Below are 21,867 nucleotides of genomic sequence, written 5' to 3' on the forward strand. Positions count from 1 at the left end.
CATAAAACAAATCGGTTATGAGATCCCAATTAGTAATAGATAAGTCGGGTGTGTTCTAAAATGGAACACTGCTGCCACATTTGGTGAGATGCTGTTCAGGGCACTCCTTGTCTTGATAAAGCTCAAATCCCACTTTGCAATCTAGTATGGTCTGTTCTCATCTCTACAGCCCCTTTCTTATGGAAGAGATGTTGATAGTCTTTCTCTTGTTATTTTCATGAAAAATGCTCACTGGAATTTTAATTCCAATGAGCATTTTCCATGATTCCTCCTTATAAGACATTCACAGCAAGAACTCGTCTTATTACCACAACTGCAAAGAAATTTTGTTTTCAATCAGTGTGAATTTGTGAAACTGAATTGGAGTAGTTTCTTTCCAAGAATTCCCTATCTTTGGTACACATTACCCCAAGACTGCTTTCCTGAGGACTACAACATCTTCAACTCTAATGTCAAACATTTGTCATAAATTGTCTTCATAAGTGATCACATTTAGTTCGTTTCATTATTTCTGAACCTCTAGTAATATATCCATCTCATTGACCCATATCCTCATGTGGCTTTTAGCCTTAACAAGCTGGAGTACCCAGTGTTTCCAGGGTGTGTAGAGATGGTGGAGTAAGGATATTGAGCAAGGGCGAAGCATAAAAAAATAAAATAAAAGCATCGAAAAAGAGATAAAAACGGGAAAATAAAGAAGCGAATGAAAAAAAAATCACATAAATAACCCTGTTTATATGTTAAAACATTCAACAATAACAACAAAAAAATCTTACGTGGGTGCGAACGTGAAACCCCTGATATCCACTACTCCACGACAACGTAAATAATAAAATTCAGAACAGGGAATAAGTTATTTAAAAAATGTTATGCTTTCTCTAAATTCTTGATTATCTTTTTATTATGTAGTTTGTTGAGTTTCCATCATGAGGAAGTATTGATAGTCAATTTTTTAATTGGGGTGTTAGCTAGCAGACCCCCACCCCTGAAATGATTTATGATGCAAAAAAAAAAAAAAAAAGAAAGAAATTGACCGAAATTAAGTTATTTTAAAAAATTTTATACTTTTTTTTATTATTGTTGTTTTTCTTCTAAGCATAATTTCTCTTTATTTTATTTCAGTTTGATGAAGATGATAGTGGCTACATTACGGCCCAAGAAATTGGCAATACGCTTGATCTGCTTGGAATCAAATTGGCTGGCTATGAAGTTCGGGACTTGCTTGCTAATTTTGATGAAGGTGGTGATCAAAAGTTATCACTCGAAGAGTTTCAACAGGTCAGTAATTTAGTGACTTTTTCTTTTTTTTTTTTTTTTTTTTTTTTTGTTCTAATGTGTTTTGTTCCAATTTGTTTTTGTTTTTTTTTTTCGTTCCAATTTATTTTTTTGTTCCAATTTGTTTTTTTTTTGTTTTTTTTCGTTCCAATTTATTTTTTTCGTTCCAATTTATTTTTTTCGTTCCAATTTATTTTTTTCGTTCCAATTTATTTTTTTCGTTCCAATTTATTTTTTTCGTTCCAATTTATTTTTTTCGTTCCAATTTATTTTTTTCGTTCCAATTTATTTTTTTCGTTCCAATTTATTTTGTTTCAATTTTTTTTTTGTTTCAATTTTTTTTTTGTTTCAAATTTTTTTTTTGTTTCAATTTTTTTTTTGTTTCAATTTTTTTTTTTGTTTCAATTTTTTTTTTTGTTTCAATTTTTTTTTTTTGTTTCAATTTTTTTTTTTGTTTCAATTTTTTTTTTTGTTTCTGTTTCAATTTTTTTTGTTTCTGTTTCAATTTGTTTTGTTTCTGTTTCAATTTGTTTTTTTGTTTTTTTTGTTTCAATTTGGGTTTTTTTTTTTTGTTTCAATTTGTTTCTCTGTCCCAAAACAATAACAATTTTTCTCTACAAAACTAAACTAAGCATCATGGATAAATATTTAAAGATATAAAAAATTTTAAGCCTAAAAATGTTTTCCAAAATTAACAGATTCAGTATTAAATAACCTGAAAAGTTTTGATATGTCATAAAGCAATCAAGCTAAATGCCATGAATAAATATTTGAAGATATTAAGAACTTCAAGCATTAAACTTTTTTCCTCAAATTGCAAAATTTGGCATCAAATAATCTGAAAAGGGTTGATATGCTGTAAAACAAAAAACTCTAAATTAAAAAGCTATTAATATCACCCCCAGGTCACAACGATATTTGATCTCATAGGATGACATGGATTTAGTATTCCCTAGAAACTTCCTCCTTTGGGGGAAGCTGGTTAATACTGCAGGAGGCCAAATATGAATTTACGAGAATGTTATCGGAAAAAAATACAAACGCTTTCTCTTAATTTCATTTTGATAGTTTTTAGATGCAAGTCCTTCTGGCCACGATTCTCCTGATGTTTGTCTCTTTCTCGTTCGCCGAGTAAAAGGTCGCTCATCTGATATTGTATAATCAAAACATGATGCTGTCAAATTTATCAGAAAAGTAACAAAAAGGTCAAATGACGCTGTTATCTCCAGAACTGGTGATTATGAATTATCCCCTCCCTCTCTTGACCTTTTGAACTTGACCCAAATTATTTGACAATGAACTCCTCTCTCTCTCTCTTACACACACACACACTAGAGGTCACTTCTATATTCTTCCAATTTTCCTTTTCTAAATTGCTGCAATTTGGGACGGTGAGTGAAACTTTTCAAATTCCATAATTGAAGGATTTATGCTGTACACGATGACCTTACATATTTGAAAATCACAACAACAATCACACTCTGCTACAGTACCGCAGATTACTGTGCCCCGGCATGGTCTCTGAGCCAACATACAAAATCAATTTGTGGTAGTACACGAGAGACATTAAAATAAATAACATTTCAGTTACACACACATTTTTTTGTATACACCCATGCAAATTCTGTGGAGATAAAAAGTAAAACTGTCTTTTTGTGCGGACGTAAAATGGAGCATACCACATGACAGTGTATCTACTTTCTGTCCAATCAGCGCTCAAAGAAAGATACATTTCGCAAATCTTTTCTTTGGAGCCACCTAAGGGATATAAAAGACACCGCATGAAAATCAACTATCTTTTTCTTTTTTTTTTTTCTCTTTTCCTGTCGTTCCAGTAACATGGCGCAAATATGTATGACCCGTCTAAAAGGAAAAATGTTTTCGCCACTGAAATTTACTTTTTTGAACCGAGCAGAATAACTACCCGACAATCGACTTGGACATATTTTACATGGAAAGGATTTATCCTTAATTGGATCTGATTTATTCTAAGAAGAAATTTAATTTCTTTTTGCTTTATATTTTTAATTTTTTTTAAGGAACATTACCATTTCTTCTCTTGTGCGATGACAGAGCACACGTACATAAATAATACATTTCTATATTAAATGTTGAAACTGGTCTTCATATTTGCTAATTAGTGACACTTCTGTTTTGTTAAGGATTGGGAGATATTTATCTATGCTCATGCCACTGCTGTGATACCAGGCATCAGTGAATATCGACCAATCCCTTACAAATTGACAAAAAAAACTCTGCGGGTGAACAGCAAATAACGGACTAAGAATCAGAAGATGAATAAAATGAAATTAGCCATGAAGATACAAGTGATTTAAGTACAGAAAAAATTAAGTGTGTTACTATCTACCTCCACTGTACTGGCGCGTTCAAGGAAATCTGCAGGAAGTTCACTGACCACACATTTTCAAGCAATAAAACTTATGACAGGGAAGAGGGATATTTGTAGATTAGGCCTCAAGAGTATACCATATTAAAAAAATACTGCGCAATGTAACTCACCAATGATGTGGCAAAGAGTCCCAATATTAAATAGTGCATAAAAATTACTATATCAATCAAACTATCACTTGTAGAGAACAACACATAGACCCCTTTTTGTGAAGAATTTTATGAGCTATAACGGTGTAGTCAGTAGTTATTTTGATAAAATTAAATATTTTACCGCATAAAGCATAAAACTGAAATTTGGAATCCATTCTCAAAGATGGCGGATCCATGGGGACCTTTAATATTGTACTTATATGTGTCTAAAGAAGACATGTGAAAATTTTCAGCTTGTTATGAGATTTTCCATTTATTTGACTAAAATATGAGGAATTTGACTGGAGTATCGAGTTTAAATTCCCTAGTCATGGAGAGGACGTTACGAATATATAGAAGGTAACCAAATATGTAAATATGGTTAGAGGGGATAGAAAAATGCAAGCAAGTTTCACATAGTGCTAAGATATCCGGGATGTCTGAAGTCAGCTCCAACACAATGGCTACAAGTAGCAAGCTTTATCAGACCATCCCACATAAGGATGAAAGGGGCAACTCAAAAAGGAGGGAAGAGACAACTTCAAAATGGATTCAAAACGTCAAGGAGAACACCATGGACTTACCAATCCAACAAATTTTAAAAGATGCCCCAGATACTTCTAGAATCAAGTCAGAAAGCCCTTCTATAACTATAAAATTAAACATTTCGACCCATTCAAGACCCAACTTTGTGCCTCCCAGGTTTTGTTACAAATAGCAGGAAGCAGTGGGTAGCCGCAAACCAGATCAGAACAAGACACTGCACTGGGGAGTCTATTTGTTTCCACCTATCTATCAAGTGTTGCAATATTTCATAATGGGGTATGATCCCACACAGTCAGGAGATTCTATAAACGATGCTGCTAGGAACTGACGAATCGAATTAATTCACGTTCTGCTACCAACCAATCAGAAACCAGAATTGCTCCATAAATATTAAATCTTTCTGTAGCAATTTTGCATATGTTTTCTTCGTGTCAACACAGGAAGAATCTTTTACTCGAGAAGTGTCTACTGCAAACCAGTCACCTCCCAGTACTTGTGTAGAGCAACGAACCATCGGAAACTGTTCTGAAACTAAACCTGGCTTACACTTCTAGAGCAAGGAAGCCTCCCAGAACAGACCAGCTGATCCTACGTTGTCCAGTTACCGGACTGAAAGGAGGCTATGCGACAGCCCATCTATTTGAAGACAATTTCTCAGACTGGCTAAAAAATAGTATAACCCATGCGATACTACTATCATTTGAAAATGTGACAGTTAGAAAATAGAAAAATAAATGCAAGCATGCATCTTGAGAATATTGCATCTCCAAACTTAGCAATACAAATGTTGTAGTGTTGGCACGATAATTAAAACTGGAAATATTGGGACTTTTTGAGGCATCAGAATCTGTATTGGAATCAGAAAATTTGTGCCTATTTTCCATTGCCAAAAACAATTTATACTGTCTCCGAGATGTGTGTATTTTGTGGAAATGTCTATAAACCTTCAATAGTTAACATACTCTTATCAACCATCAAACATCTGAGGCATAGTATATTTTACACACAGGTTTATTGATCATCGGCAAAGGTAAAACTTGAGGGGAATAAAAAAGAAAAACATTGTTTCAGAAACACAAATACAAAATAAAGACAAGGTAGAGATGAGTTTACTAAAAACTTATAGACTTACTTACAGAATAGATGCATTTGAGCATAGAAATATTGCTATGAAGGAGAAAAATGCAAATTATGCTAAGTGACAGCCAAATTATGAGATTTTAGATGGCTGTTTCACACATGACGAGAAGGTAAAAAATTATTTAAAAAAAAAAAAAATACAATTCAATACTATCCTAAGGGAGATGAAAGGTAACAATTCTTACTCGTGATGCTTAATAGATGTTGAAATATTTTATGGGATAGAAAACTATGCTATTCCTTTAAAATCTCTTAACATGTACTTGTTTTCTTTTCTTCAAGATTACTGTAAAAAACAGTGTATTTTATGCATATATTTTCACAAGCGTAAAAACACACTTTTGGAGTGATATAGATTTTTGTTTTACTTTTTGTTTTAAAATCAATAAATATTTATTTTATATCAGCCGTGGAAAATTAAGTTTTAAACAAGATATTAGGTTGGTGCAAAAATAATATTTTTTGATGTTCAACTTCAAAAGATCATAACTCCTCTCATAATAAACTTTATTAATCGAAATAAGGACCATTAGAATCGACACATTTTTACGAACAAGAAGCAAGTTTATTAATCCCATTAGTATAGAAATCTAGAGTTCTGGAAGCGATGAAGTCATTGAAGGCCGATTCGGCATCTCGGTTTTTGAAGCATTTTTCACGCAGAAAGTTGTTGAGATGCTTGAAAAAGTGGTAATTGGTGGGCAAGAGGTCCGGTGAATATGGCGGATCTCAATTTGTTCAGCTTCTGCAGCGTCAGTTAAGCAACTTGCGGGCGAGCGTTATCATGGAGAAAATGTTGGTCTCTTCATATCGACCAATCTCGGGCACGTACGTTGGAGCCTCTGGTGCATTTTGTCAATTTGTCGGCAGTAGTTCTCAGCCATAATCGTTTCGCCCAGATTTAAGAAGCTGGGATGGGTGAGATTGCCCGCAGACCACCAAACAGTCACCATAATCTTTTTTGGTGCAATTTTGGCTTCGGGAAGTGTTGTGAAGTTTCTTCGGCATCCAACCACTGTGCCGAACGTCGCCAGAGGTCATAGAGGATCCACTTCTCATAACGCGTTACAATCCACCAGAGAAATGGATCATTTTTGTTGTGCAGAAGGAGCATAGAAGACTTTTCAAAACAATTTTCGGGATTATTGTCCAATTCATGCAACACCCATTTATCCAACATTGACTTTCCTATTTGCTTTAAATTGCGAACGACTGTTGAGTGGTCAACTTCAAGTTCAACAGCAACTTCTCGTGTGGTTTCAATTAAGACTTCCAAATGTTTGTTATCAACCGCAGTCGACCGGCCATGACTGTCTTCATCTTCGAGGCTCTAGCCACCATAACAAAATTTCTTGAACCATCATTGTACCACATTTTCATTAGTGATTTCTGAGCCAAATGTGTCATTGATATCACAAGCTGTCTCGGCAGCTTTTCGGCCTTGTTTGAACTGGAACAAAGAATTCATGCGGATTTGAATTTTGTTCATGCTGTCAAAAAGCCTGCAAAAAAATGAATAAAGAGATTGAGAACGGTAACAAATAACACGATGATTTGATAGAGCGAAAACGCGTTTCAAAATGATATATAACATGGCTATATATATCAATGAATTAATTCAGAAATCATATATAACATGGTTATATATATCAATGAATTAATTCAGAAATCATATATAACATGGTTATATATATCAATGAATTAATTCAGAAATCATATAACATGGCTATATATATCAATGAATTAATTCAGAAATCATATATAACATGGCTATATATATATATCAATGAATTAATTCAGAAATCATATATAACATGGTTATATATATCAATGAATTAATTCAGAAATCATATATAACATGGTTATATATATCAATGAATTAATTCAGAAATCATATATAACATGGCTATATATATCAATGAATTAATTCAGAAATCATCTATAACATGGTTATATATATCAATGAATTAATTCAGAAATCATATAACACGGCTATATATATCAATGAATTAATTCAGAAATCATATATAACATGGCTATATATATATATCAATGAATTAATTCAGAAATCATATATAACATGGTTATATATATCAATGAATTAATTCAGAAATCATATATAACATGGTTATATATATCAATGAATTAATTCAGAAATCATATATAACATGGTTATATATATCAATGAATTAATTCAGAAATCATCTATAACATGGTTATATATATCAATGAATTAATTCAGAAATCATATATAACATGGCTATATATATCAATGAATTAATTCAGAAATCATATATAACATGAATATATATATCAATGAATTAATTCAGAAATCATATAACATGGTTATATATATCAATGAATTAATTCAGAAATCATATATAACATGGCTATATATATCAATGAATTAATTCAGAAATCATATATAACATGGCTATATATATCAATGAATTAATTCAGAAATCATATATAACATGGTTATATATATCAATGAATTAATTCAGAAATCATATATAACATGAATATATATATCAATGAATTAATTCAGAAATCATATATAACATGGTTATATATATCAATGAATTAATTCAGAAATCATATATAACATGGTTATATATATCAATGAATTAATTCAGAAATCATATATAACATGGTTATATATATCAATGAATTAATTCAGAAATCATATATAACATGAATATATATATCAATGAATTAATTCAGAAATCATATATAACATGGTTATATATATCAATGAATTAATTCAGAAATCATATATAACATGGCTATATATATATCAATGAATTAATTCAGAAATCATATATAACATGGCTATATATATATATCAATGAATTAATTCAGAAATCATATATAACATGGTTATATATATCAATGAATTAATTCAGAAATCATATATAACATGGTTATATATATCAATGAATTAATTCAGAAATCATATATAACATGGTTATATATATCAATGAATTAATTCAGAAATCATATATAACATGGCTATATATATCAATGAATTAATTCAGAAATCATATATAACATGGCTATATATATATATCAATGAATTAATTCAGAAATCATATATAACATGGCTATATATATATATCAATGAATTAATTCAGAAATCATATATAACATGGCTATATATATATATCAATGAATTAATTCAGAAATCATATATAACATGGCTATATATATCAATGAATTAATTCAGAAATCATATATAACATGGTTATATATATCAATGAATTAATTCAGAAATCATATATAACATGGTTATATATATCAATGAATTAATTCAGAAATCATATATAACATGGTTATATATATCAATGAATTAATTCAGAAATCATATATCAAAAGTAATATGTGGGAAAACGATATTATTTTAACACCAATCTAATAAAACCCAAAAGTAAGCAATTAAAGGAAATGTTTTGGCATCCAAAAATAATCGCTAATTTTTCAATACCCCAAGAAGTTCAGATTTTTTTTTTGATTCCGTCTCAACACTAACCTGAATTCCCTTCAAGAAGTGTTTGGCAGTTAAATTGCCTGAAACGTCAAAATAATAAAAAAGATGAAAGTAGAGCAGAAAACTAAAATTATATCCATTTTTTTCAAAAAAAAAAAAAAATTTTCAGTATTTATTTTTTTTTTCAAAAATAAAATTGAAATTATCAAAAAATTGATATTATCAATATCTATTTAAAAAAAAAAAAAAAAAAAAAAAACTGAAATTGTCCATATATTTAAAAAAACAAAAAAAACAAAAAATAACTAAAAAAAGAACTATAAAACTTTGAATGCTCTAGAAAAGTTGTTAATCTTGTTACAGGGCTTCTTTTTTTACTTTTTATTTTAAATAAAGTAAAATATATTTGCTATTTATTGATGTCAATTACAAACACGGACCCCCAACAGTATTATTGTAACCTTCTCTTCATAAAAAATTTTTTTTTTTCATCTTGGTATTGAGTTCCATTTTAAATTAAATCCTCAAATATAGACAAACATGCCAATATATTCTACGTGGTGGTGATTGTTTACTTCAAAATTCTTGTTTGTTTTTTTTTAAAAACTTTTGTGAGATGTATCGCACAAAAAAATTTAAAAACCAAACAACAAGACAGGAAATTACACTTAGCCTATTCTATCCTTGCTCAGTGAAGGAGAAAGCCTTCTAGACTAAGGCAATTTTTATCTGTTTCGATCCAGAGTGCCCTTTTTCAGGAGCTGGATGTTTCCCACATTAAAAACTGGCCTTGTGTCTAACTTTGCCCTTGTGGGGAGGCAGGTAAATGGGAACTAGTTTATTAAGAAGTAAAACTGCTACAAGGAAGATGAGTTCTCTCTATCATGCTAGAAGACTCTCTATCACACCTGAGAGTATCCTCTATCTCTACAAGATCACTATTCATCCATGCATGGAGTATTGTTGCCACATCTGGGCTGGTGCATCTACCACTAGTCTCTCCCTCTTGGATAGGGTTCAAAAAAGAGTTTTCAATCTGATAGGTCCCACTTTGTCAATTAGGCTCCAACCCCTGTCCCATCACCATAATGTTGCAGCCTGTTTTACAAGTATTTTAATGGACCTCATTACGCTTTGTGCCATCTCGACGTACATATCTCCGACAAATCCGCTTTGCAACAAAATCACACCCTTTCACTGTTGAGGTTCCTAAGTGTCGAAAGGCTTTCTATTCTAATAGTTTCTTCCCTCAAACAGCTAGACTTTGGAATCCCTTTCCTGCTTCCCTAACTGTACTGATATGCAGAAGTTTAAATGTAATATAAACCAATATTTTGTTAATCTTTCCTAGTCATGGTCCCAAATAGTAGCCCCTTGCATCCAAGTGGCGATATGCCTTGTAAGGGGTAACCCGTAAGTTACAAAAAAAAAACCGTAGGTCCATTTTCCTGGAATACCACTTTTTTACAGGCAGTTCTTTTAGTTCTTTTACAGGGTGACCCCCCAAAAAAAACAAAAGCTAAATGGAGGCCATCTAGAACATATGCTGTAGAACGGAGAAAAAAAGGCCAAAGACCCTAGTGTTTCGATGTGATGTTTTGAATATAACAAACTAGTTATGATCAAAGTTTCATTTCATTTGGACAAAACACTAAGAAACGGAGCCTAATTAGATTTGGGGCCCGTTATTTTTTATTTATTTATTTTTTTTTTTTTTTTTTAGTCACCCTGTATATCTCCAAGTAACCAAAAGGCATATAGTACAAGCCATGTCATAACAAAGCCCCAATTTCTCTGTCTCCCCCTCCTCCCACCCAACTTTATTAAATCGGTCTAGTAATTCCATAGGGTCAGGCATTTGTAAGAACTCTTCATATGTGGTATTTCCTTTCTATACCTTACTTGGCTAAATAAGTAGATGGGGGGGGGCCTTTGGGGAGAGGGGTGTTACCTATTACAAAAAGTATATGATCTTAAGTGACGGCTTATCTCCTACTGGCATCAAAATGTATTATCTCCAATGACTAACAAAGTATTTACAATATAAAACCTATTGCCCTCTTTGCATAAGTGGGTCTCTTGCTTGTTTGTTAACATGGTTCATAAATCTAAAATATTAATCAAATTCCAAGCTGAACAAGAGTTTCAATCTGACATTTTGGAAGGAGTCATGTGATTGTTAGGAGTTGGTCAAATATAAATGACCCTGGATATCCTTGAGTGAAATATTAACCCTCCCACCCTAAGATCCAGTTTATGAGTGAATTCTATGCATACAAAAACATTAGTTTTTTTTTTTTATGAGAAAATTTGAAAACCTGAAAATGCCATGAAATAAAATACTTTTTTTTTTTTTTTTTTTTTAATTTATTTTTTTTTTGTTAAAGTCCGAATTTTCGCCAATTTCATTAGTCTCTATCAAGATGTGAGTCCGATTAAGTTTTTCTTTTTCTCCGAAGCGTCCCGATTTATTTGTTACGAGTCATCACTTGGGCTATGACAATAGAATATTCTTTTCATTGTTTTGACTCTCGAGTATATATCCGACACAGACGCAGTTAATCAACCGAAAACCACATTACTCTATATAAAAGCATACAATATATGAATGGATACACACTAGAGTCAAAACAATGAAAAGGATATGTTGTTGTCCTTGACCTATTAATCACTTATAAATGGTCAAAGGCCACTCGAGGATAAGAGTTAATGAGTATACGTTAATCATCGAGACAATAGCATAGTAATCATTAGTGGTGGGAATTTGATATAATTTGATTATTTAAGGAGACGGTTCAGCAAGAACTTGTTTACATTACACTTGAAGACGGCTATATTGTAGTTAGCTGGAAAGCAGACCAGTGGAACAGTTCCACAGGTGGGCAGTTTTAGGAAAGAAACTTTGTTCATGGAATCTATGCTTAGATTTAAGCACAGATATTGGGGAGAAATTGTTGACAATTGTTGTAACTAGTCTAGTGTTTTCAGTGAAAGTTTGTCGGGGGGGCATAGATTGGAGCTCAGATGAGCACTTGATATGAAAATAACAATAGAACAAAGCCACTATTTGCCTATGCATGGAATACTGTTGTCGCATCTGGGCTGATACATCTGCTACTGGTCTCTCTCTATTAGACAAGGTTCAAAAAAGAGTAGCCAACCCTAATAGATCCCACACTAGCAATCAAACTCCAAGCCTCGTCTCATCACTGAAATGTTGCATCTCTGTGCCCGTTTTACACATATTTTACACGAATGTGCTCTAACAAACTGAAAGCACTTGTACCTTGTAAATACTCCTGAGCAGCAAAATCCCACCCTTACACTCTAGAGATCACTAGATGCCAGAAAACTTATGCTCAAATAGTTTCTTCCCTCAAACTGCTAGACTTTGAAATTCCTTTCCGGATCCCTGCTTTCCTGACTGTACTAACATGCAGAAGTTCCAGTGTAATGCGAATGAATATCTTGCTGCTCAACTCCCTACATAGTATCTCTGTAAATTTGGTCCCAAATAGTAGCCGTTTATGTTAAAGTCGTACTGTGGCTTGTTTGAGATGATGGTGCTTATGTATTTATTATACCGCACTATTTTTTAAATAATATTTTCAAGTTTTACGGTATCATTTTTTTTTTTTTTTTAATTAAATTGTTAGGTGAAAGTACAGAATAATTAAAAAAAAAAAAAAAAACCCTACCCATGTTAAGAATGGCTTTCTAAACATTATTTCAGTGCGGTACAATAAGTGAATAAGTAACGGAGTGATATAACGTTAAAAAAAAAAGAGGAAAACTGGCTGATTGGTGCTGATCAAGTTTGAATCTTAATTGGTGTCTAATAATAATGGATCAAATTTAATGCAAATCAGAAATAATTTGATATAGGAACTTGTGCCTATAAACCCTTTAAAATATTTAAAACTGAAGGCCATTTAAAGGTTAATGAATGTAAGGTGGTAGTGTAGTAATATGTAATAGTGTAAGTTGAGTAGAATTTGCATTATTTAAGGAGACGGCTCAACAAGAACTTGTTTACATTGGACTTGAAAGCTACCATATTGTAATCGACAGGGAAACAGGTCAATGAAACAGTGTTCCACAGGCAGACAGTTCTAGTAAAGAAGCTTTGCTCATGGAATCTGAGTTTAGATTTAGGCACAGATAATGTAGGAAATTGTTGAAAGTGGTTGTAGCTAGTCGAGTTCTTTGTGTGAAAGTTTGGCGAGAGAGGGACCATGAATTAGAGCTCAGACAAGTGCTTGCCATGAAAATAACAATAGAGCAGAGACGTACTTGCAACATTTCTTCTGTGGGAAAATAGGTTGTAGAGAAGAGAAAAGGGCATCACCTATAGGTTTGGAAGCCAGTTTTGAACTTTATCAAGGCAAGATAGGGCGCACTGAGCAGTTCCTTCCCAGATATGGCAACGGTATTCCATTTTAGGATGTACTTGGCTCTTATACAGATAGAGGATTGCATCAGCAGTGAGATACCTTCTGGAGCGGTAGAATGATCCAACCGTTTTTCAGCAATCTTGGCAATAGATTTGATTATGTTACATTTCAGATCAGGAGTGAAGGTCAGTCCCAAAAGCTTGTCAAGGCATGGTACTTCCCCCAAGATGAGAGCCATTCATTTCAGGTGGGTCCAGATGGGGATCGGAGCAATTCTGATGAAAAGACAAAAGCTTGGTTTTTGATGCTTTAAAATTAACCAGCCACCTTTTTCTCCATTGCACCACATTCTCAAGATCGGAAAAGAGGAAATCAGAAAGATCTTAGTCATTGCCGGCCTTTGAATTGTTTCCATAGATGGTAGTGTCGTCTGCATAAATGCCTATGAATGATCTAAGAATGTGATTTGTTGCCTTCGATCTTTCAGGTGAAGTAAGTTTATTGCTTACTGCCTGAGACGTTCCTACTGGGGAAATGCCAACAAAGCTACACAGTCAATATTTGATAGACCAGAGTGTTCTGCCTTCAGGAGTGCTGGCTTGATTCTCCCCATTTTTCCACCTTTCTGCAGTAGGAAGAAAGTAAATAACACCTTTAACTATCTCTGATGATGAAGTCCCAGTTATAAAGTTTTGGGGGAGTGTGGTATACCCCCACCCTTTATATAATAGTTATTACTCCCAGTTCCACTCTTTAGATATTAAGCAAACGCATTCAATATTGAACTTCAATTTTTTGGTCCTCCGAATTGGATTGGACCTCATAATTCACCCCCATTGGTTCGTATTTTTCTCAATAATCATGCCTTGGATTTTTTTTTTTTTTTAAATTTTGCACAAACATTAGTCATGGTGAAAGTAAATCTTTTTTGCCAAAACAAATTTTCTGGGATAACTCTGGTTGTTCCTCTAGGGAGCCATAATAGGAGCAAAATTGCCTCCAAATTGTTCATCCGTTTGCATTTTTCTCAATAACCACGCTTTGGATTCTTTTTTTTTCTTTTAATTTTGCACAAATATTAGTCATGGTGAAAGTAAATTTATCACTCGTGGAGGGGAACCCCACATACTCGGCTTGATTTTTTTTTTTTTTTTTTTTTTTTTTTTTTATCAAAATACATTCTTTTTTTGAAAAATTTCAATTTCTTCAGCTATGTATTTGGCAACTATTTTTTTTTTTATTGGCTGTTTCAATTACGCAATTGACTAAACAACTTGATATTTAACATTGTTTAATAATCTCTCGGATCCCTTTCGAACATGATTTTCTCATGGAGATTATCATTCTCTTCATGTTCCTTCTCCATTCCAACATGGGATCTTTTCTCTTTCAAAATCCTTATTTTTAATCACGAGACTGCCCCAGACTTTATCACCTTGAAACCCATATTTCTCAACCCATTTCCTTGTTTTTTCTTAAGTGGCATTTTATCTCCTGACATCAAGATGTATTATCACGAATAGCTAACAATTTACAATATACAACGTATTACCTTCTTCACATATGTAGGTAATTTACTTATGTTTCTTTTTGTTTTCTGCATCTGTGTATTATGTACAAGAGAAAAAGGAAGTTGAAATGAAATAATGGATGTTTTTGAGGGGATTTTGAAGAGTTTCTTTTTATGCTAAGCAACGAACTTAATAGCAATTAGTTGAGTGTGAGTAGCAAATGGATAGAGAATGAAACCTTTGTTAGGCTACATAATTCAGAGATGCAGTTTATTCAAAATAAATGTAATTTATAAATGAGGAGGAAATGTATATAGTGTTTTGTGGAAAAAAAAAAGAAAAGAAGTCTGGTGTATAAGTTATGTGATAGAAGCGTTGATTTAATTTGAATAAAATAAAATGCCTATAAGATATGTTTGAAATCGCACCGCAATATGTTGAATAGTTTGAAATCAAATTGATAATTTATGTATTTCGGAATAAAATTCCATCCTCAGAATTTTGTACATTTTTTTCCTTTTTTTTTTTTTTTCTTTCTTTTCTTTCTTGCCCTGTTAAGTTGGAGAAAAGAAGAATCCTGCTAATCGGCTTTATTTTATTAATATACAGATGTCCAACGTATTGTCCTCCTCCTATCCTATAAGCGGGTAATTTACTTGTAACCATGTTTCATAAATTAAAGTTCTGGGCACAACTCTAACTGCACAGTAGGCCCACGGGTAGAAAATGCTGATTTTTGAAGGTCAACAGAAGTTTAAAGCTATTATTTTGCAATGAAAGTAAACTAATAAAATGAGAAAAAAATAGTGCATTTTCAATCTAATTAAAAACAAAAATACAACAAAAAAAAATCTTTCACTTCACAGGGGGTAGCATGCTCTCGTTCCCGTCTGTGCAGTGGTTAGAGTACTTGGGGGGGAAAAAAAAAAATTGTAAAAGTGATATTCTCCTAAAGGTTGAAGGTTCAATTCTAAATGTGGGCACCCAAAAAATACAATTGTGAATTACTTAGAACCTCTATCCAGTATGGCTGACGAAACAAGAGCATGCTACACCTGTGAAGTAAAGGGTTCTGTTGGAAATGCCATCCAAATTCTTGAGTTCGACAGCAACATTACAAAGTTCAATAAAATACACTAAAAGGCCGGATGTTATATTGACTGAAATATGAAAATGACATTCAAGATGAGAACAGTAGTCTGAAGAATTCAAATATAAATAATTAATCCTCATCTAAAAAGTTTAGAACTGTAATAGAATTTTTCTTAAATTATTTTTATTTTTTTGCTGAATGTTTTAACGAAAGGAAGGTTCTGCCCTATTTACTCATGAAGGAGAAACAGACGGCTCGGATTTTGTGGGGGATTATAAATTAGTACGCCCATTAGGTATGTTTATTTGTATAAATGAACTAGCAGGAGTACTTGGCATTACTGGAGTTGGAAAATTAATGGAATTAAATATTATAGAATCAAAATGTCCATAAAACTCTGGAGTTTGTTCTTTGCATAGAGAGGGGTGAGTGAAGTTGTTAAAATGCAAGAGGCTTTAATTGCTTGAGAGGAAAAAGTTATTTCTAAAAAAAAAAAAAAAAAAAAAAAAGAAACAAAAGTAGATAAATAAGAAAAAATGGCACATGAAAAATATTGATGAAAATTTAATAAGTTTTGAGGAAAACATTTGAAAAAAATATAAAAATCTTTATAATTGATATGTAGTTTGCTTGAAGCATTGTGTGGGATAGGTATGTAGTAGAGATTTTAGAAGGCTATCGTCAATGGGACAGCGGCTGAAGCTTAGATGACAGTTCAGGACCTATCAGGTTGGTGATGTTCTCAACGTATCACCAAACGAAGTAGTTCAGTGGGTTCAGATCGGAGGAGGAGGAGGGTATTAATTACATTTTTCGTTGAAGTTCTGCATGTCGACAATACATTTTAATTTTATTTTTCATCACACCCAAAAGTAAATTTTAATTTTATATCTAGATTAGAGTCGAGGCCAATGGTTGATATGCTGCAAAACAAACCAAAATAATTCTTGTCATGTTTGTTAATCAATTTTTATGGCAATGTCAACCAACATAAGCATCTACTTTGCTAAGAGGGTTGCTCCAAAAGTAAGGCCTCCTATTTTTTTTTTTAACTAAAATCTAAAACCTTGAAGAGCTCTGAAGACATGAATGGTGCTATTAAAATGAGCGAACAGAGAACGCCAGTTCAACCCACCTAAGGTGAACAATTTTATTAACAATCCTATTTTAGTTTCCTTTGTGTGCATTTGTGAACAACTTCCCATGCCTTTGTTTTGTTGATAAACTTATTTCATGTTTATTTATATATTTTTTAGGAGAGAAGCCTTTAATATCATAACTGCTGGTAATAGTCAGTTAACATATAAAACTTCCGGTGTGTCTGCTACCGGAAGCAGTTAGAATACAAATCAGTTCTTTTGCTTTTCTTCTCACACCTATATCTCCCCTGTGCATGTACTCCTTTCTTTTTTTCTTTTTTAATAATCATTGAAGTTTTTTTGGAGTGGGGGGGGGGTCATTTTTATTTTAAGAATTTTTGAAATTATTATTTCTTATTTATTTTTTTAAAGAATTATTGAAAACACTTTTGAAAAGAATTATTGAGATGCATTTTGTTATTAACAGTACAAATAAAAACTAATTTTTATTTTTATCTATAATTTTGTTAATTTTTATTGTATAGTTTTCAATAATGTCCTTTTCTATTTTATTTCAATAAATCGCTTCACAATAGAAATACTGAAGAATAAAAGTGATGGAAATGATTTGCCTTGTCACCGCTTCCGGTACCAGACACACCGGAAGTTAAGAAATATGTTAGCTGACTATTAGCCAACTGCTTTGACAAAATTAACTTAAAAATTAAAAAATTTCTTTAAAAATTAAACAAATTTTTTTTTTTTTTTTTTTAGTTATATTTGTCGTTGAAGAAAGAACGTGATTTTGGAACTCAATTCAAGAAACAAGTCCAGCGTCGTGAAGGCATTTTTACCCGTGGAGGAACCACAACAGCATCAACTGCCGGCACTACACACACTGTGCGATTTGCCGAACAAGTTGCATTTTCAAACTGGATCAATTCGTAAGTAAAATTCTTCCTAAATATTGTCGAGTTGCAACATGAAATGCACTCTGAACTCTTCACTCTTGTACCCCCTCAACGTACATATTCATGGCAAAACCGTTTAGTAACAAAATCCCACCCCTTCTTTGTAGAGCTCTCTAGATGCTGGAAAGCCTGCCACTCAAATAATTTCTTTCTTTGGACTGCTAAACTTTGGGATTCTCTCCCTATTACCTGTTTCCTTGACTGTACTAACATGCAAAAGTTTAAATGTAATGTAAACTAACATTTCACTCATTTCCTCTAGACATGGTTCCAACTAGTAGCCCCTTACATCCAAGTGGCAGTATGCCTTGTTTAGGCGTAAACATGACTAAAAAGAATGTTAGGTCCCACCCCATCTCACCCCTTCTCAGTTTTTTGCAAAGAGGAGGGCATATGTGAAAGTCTGTAAAGTTCTTCAAATTGCTATACATGATGTTGCTTCTTATGGTTATGTGTAATCCCATCATCAAGGATGCTACATTATATAAAACTGAAAAAAAAAAACACTTGTCTTGTTCTCAAATGAAGATTTGAAAACAGAAAAAGAATTTTTATTGCTTACTTTTTGGTCTAATGTCGACATCTTTTTCGCACACTTGTTTCTATGTATCATGTTTCTACTGCTCCCCATTAGAGGAGGGAATGCACAGGACATCCTCACAAATTTGTCATAACTAGGGCTAGAACAACAGCATATTCTTTTCAATGTTTTGACTCTCGAGTGTGTATTCGTTGATGTCTTATATGCTTTTATATAGAGTGATGTGGTTCTCCGTTGATTATCTGTGTCGGATATATACTAGAGAGTCAAAACAATAAGAATATTCTGCTGTCATAGCCTAGTCATAATCTTTACTCTAATGTTTTCAGTTGTAAACTGTTTTTACACATTCCTTATTCCTAACAAGTGTCTTTTTTTTTTTTCAATTAAAATCATGTAAAATTGGAATAATTATTCTAGACATAAGGTTTAGTTGCATCATAAAATGAATTGCTCCAAAACCAAATTATATCATCTCCTTCACTAAAAGAGTACACTTTTGAATAAATAGAATTTAAAAAATAATGAAATTCGTTTCATAGCTTTGAAGAATATTTCGCTCACCGTATTTTTAGTAAGACAAGCCCACGTGGACATGAACTTTAATTTGGACACAGCTGCTGTACTAAGCACTTTCATCGATAACCCCCTCCCCTGCAAAAAAAAAACTTTCCCCACCAAATATTTCAGCAGAAGGTATATGAAGAGAGAGAGATATATACACCCCCCCCCCAATAATTATATGAATCAAAACAACTTCTTTCAATCAAAACGGCAGTGAGTGCCTGTGCGACTGGAAAAAATGAACCGTGGCAGCTAAGTTCAAACCTGAAACGGGGGAAAGAAGGTGGGAAGCTAATGTGCTAGCTGTCAGAGTCATGACGACTTATGATGTCACATGACGACTTATGATGTCATGACGCTGTAAAATAACGTTTTTAAACATACTTTCAGTTTGCTACGTGTGCATGACTTGTGAAAATCGAGACGCAAAAAGTGTCCCTCCTTGCAAAGAAATGGTCAGAGAATTAATTTTTTCTTCTAATTTTCACGTATTATATACATCCGAGGCATCGCTCTTTCAGATAGGACCGGTTTCAACAAAAGTTTTTAGCAAACATACAAACACACAAATTGACGTTTGAAATTTATATAATAGAAGACGGAATATTTTTTAAAAAGAATTAAATTGTTAAAATTTTAAGTGACATATTCGTTGTATGGTGCTTCTATAGTATTAGTCACAATTGAAAAATCTCATTTTAAGTAAAAACACTTTGATGTACCTACGAGCAAATTAAGCGAAAAAAAAAAATGATAGAGCACAAAATTGCCCTAAACTATTTATTAAAAAATAGACACTCGTACTCTAAAAGGATACATTTTTCTTATTTTAAGAATATTTGGCTGACAATTATTTTTACAGAAGAAACTCATTTTCTTAATAGTTACAGACATTTATTTCAAAATCTCATGATTTTCAAATTTATTATTAGCACTAAATTACTCTAAGATCTCTCTGTACAGGGTTTGTCTAGACAACCTGGCATTAAGATAATTTTCCCTATAATTAAACTCTGATTAAATATACAGAATTACTTAGTATTCATGGTCTAAATAAGATCTCCTCAGTATGTCCAACCCACACTGACTTTTACAAGGAACTAGCCTGGGTACCCGGCGTTTCCTGGGTGTTAAGCAAAAAAAAAAAAAAACAAAAAACAAAAAAAAAAGTGGTAATAGGCAGGCAGGCCCAAATCTGACGTGAAATCAGAAAAGAAAGTGAAAGAAAATTTGGCATCTTACTGCTACTCCATGATGTGACCGGACGTTCGGAACATTAAAATTAGGTCAATCCAACCGATACGATTACTTGCAAAAATGGGTCGCAAAAATCGACCCCTCCTTGTAGAAAACTGCCCAGCTGATGGTGAAGGATTTTTTGTTTTGAGCTAATTTTTCGATATTTGTCGTCCATGACTTCAAGCTTCAAAATGATACTGATCTCGTGAAAATCCGTCGCCTCTGTTGAAAGTTTTAGGCAGACATACATACAAATATACATACATACATACATTAAAACAAACAGGTGAGATTTCAAGTGATGTTGACTATAGTAACGGCACAAAGCTGGATACTCCCAGACTAGATGAATTCTTGTTCTGGAATCCAGTAAGACGAAGAAATCACAAGAAAGATATACTATAACATTTAACTTGTCAATTGGGGAGAGGAAAATTAATATTTGAATTTTTACTAATTCAACATTTGAAATCTAAAGGGGATTTAATGGAGTATTTGAATATCTTGGTATCTCATGTCCAGATCAAGGAAGGGTTCCTTCATTTTTAAGAACTTCGACTGAAGTAAAAAAAAAAAAAAAAAAAAAAAAAAAAAACTAATTTTAGAGATTAGTGTAGAAAGCAAAGTGGAATTTCCACGTGGTTCCCCTACTACAAATTAATTCAACTAACTAAGTTGCCTCTTGTGTAAGGGGGAAAAAAACAAAAAAAAAAACTGTTCCTTAAGAATTGGGTCAGATCTGAATGGAGAGAAATTTCACTAAACCTAAAAAAAAAAAAAAAATTTTTTTCTTTGAAAAAGTAAAAAAAAAAAAATCATTACTCCTGTCTCCTCATCTTCGGTGTATATGTGAGGAAGGGTGGCTGCGGTCAATTTTCCACCCTTACACTTGCATGCTACTTGGCTGAATGTATACCCTGTGAAGTTCTGTTTAATGGCAGGAAATGTCTACAGATGTTCAACTCTGTCCTTAGCTTTGATACAAACTTAAAAGGAGGATGTATAGGGGTGAGGCTTGTTTTGTAAGAAGTTTTTGTGCTGTTGCTGTGATTGTGCCTCTCTCTCCCACTTTAGTGCTCATGACAGGGATGGAGGTATGAGGCTCTCCCTAGGGAACCGTTCCCTCATGAACATAACCTCTTAATGACAATGAATTCTCAGGATAACCAAAGCAATCAGTCTAGTAGGTACAATTGGTACATCCGGTACTGCCAGCCCCATCCACCCCTAATGTTATATCCCCATTCATCAACTATTAACCCTAATATATTATCATTGGCATGTTGATACCCCTCCCCTGTTAGATCACTAAAGTTAAGCAATGTTGAACCTGGTCAGTACTAAATGGGTGACCATTTGTGACTTCCAGGTGCTGTATGTGCTCTCCGCTTATCTCGGCATTGTTTCCAGTCACCCTGGATTTCTTCTCACCACTAGACTTGAGCAGTGCCTATTCAGGAGACTTGTGGTTGGTGATGTGCAACCC

The 21,867-nt window shown here is 33.0% G+C and overlaps 1 protein-coding gene across 1 annotated transcript in view; it reads left to right on the forward strand.

The window, feature by feature from the left end:
- LOC145256447 (plastin-1-like) overlaps positions 1-21,867 on the forward strand; it is a 158,745-nt gene that overhangs the window by 79,444 nt on the left and 57,434 nt on the right. Inside the window, exons 2-3 of the mRNA XM_080115375.1 lie at positions 1,123-1,278; positions 17,841-18,010. Of these exons, the coding sequence (XP_079971501.1) occupies positions 1,123-1,278; positions 17,841-18,010 (326 nt within the window). The remainder of the gene's footprint in view (positions 1-1,122; positions 1,279-17,840; positions 18,011-21,867) is intronic.

This window comes from Euprymna scolopes, chromosome 32, assembly GCF_053919585.1.
Source record: "Euprymna scolopes isolate OS-2025 chromosome 32, ASM5391958v1, whole genome shotgun sequence".
NCBI classification, from domain to species: domain Eukaryota; kingdom Metazoa; phylum Mollusca; class Cephalopoda; order Sepiida; family Sepiolidae; genus Euprymna; species Euprymna scolopes.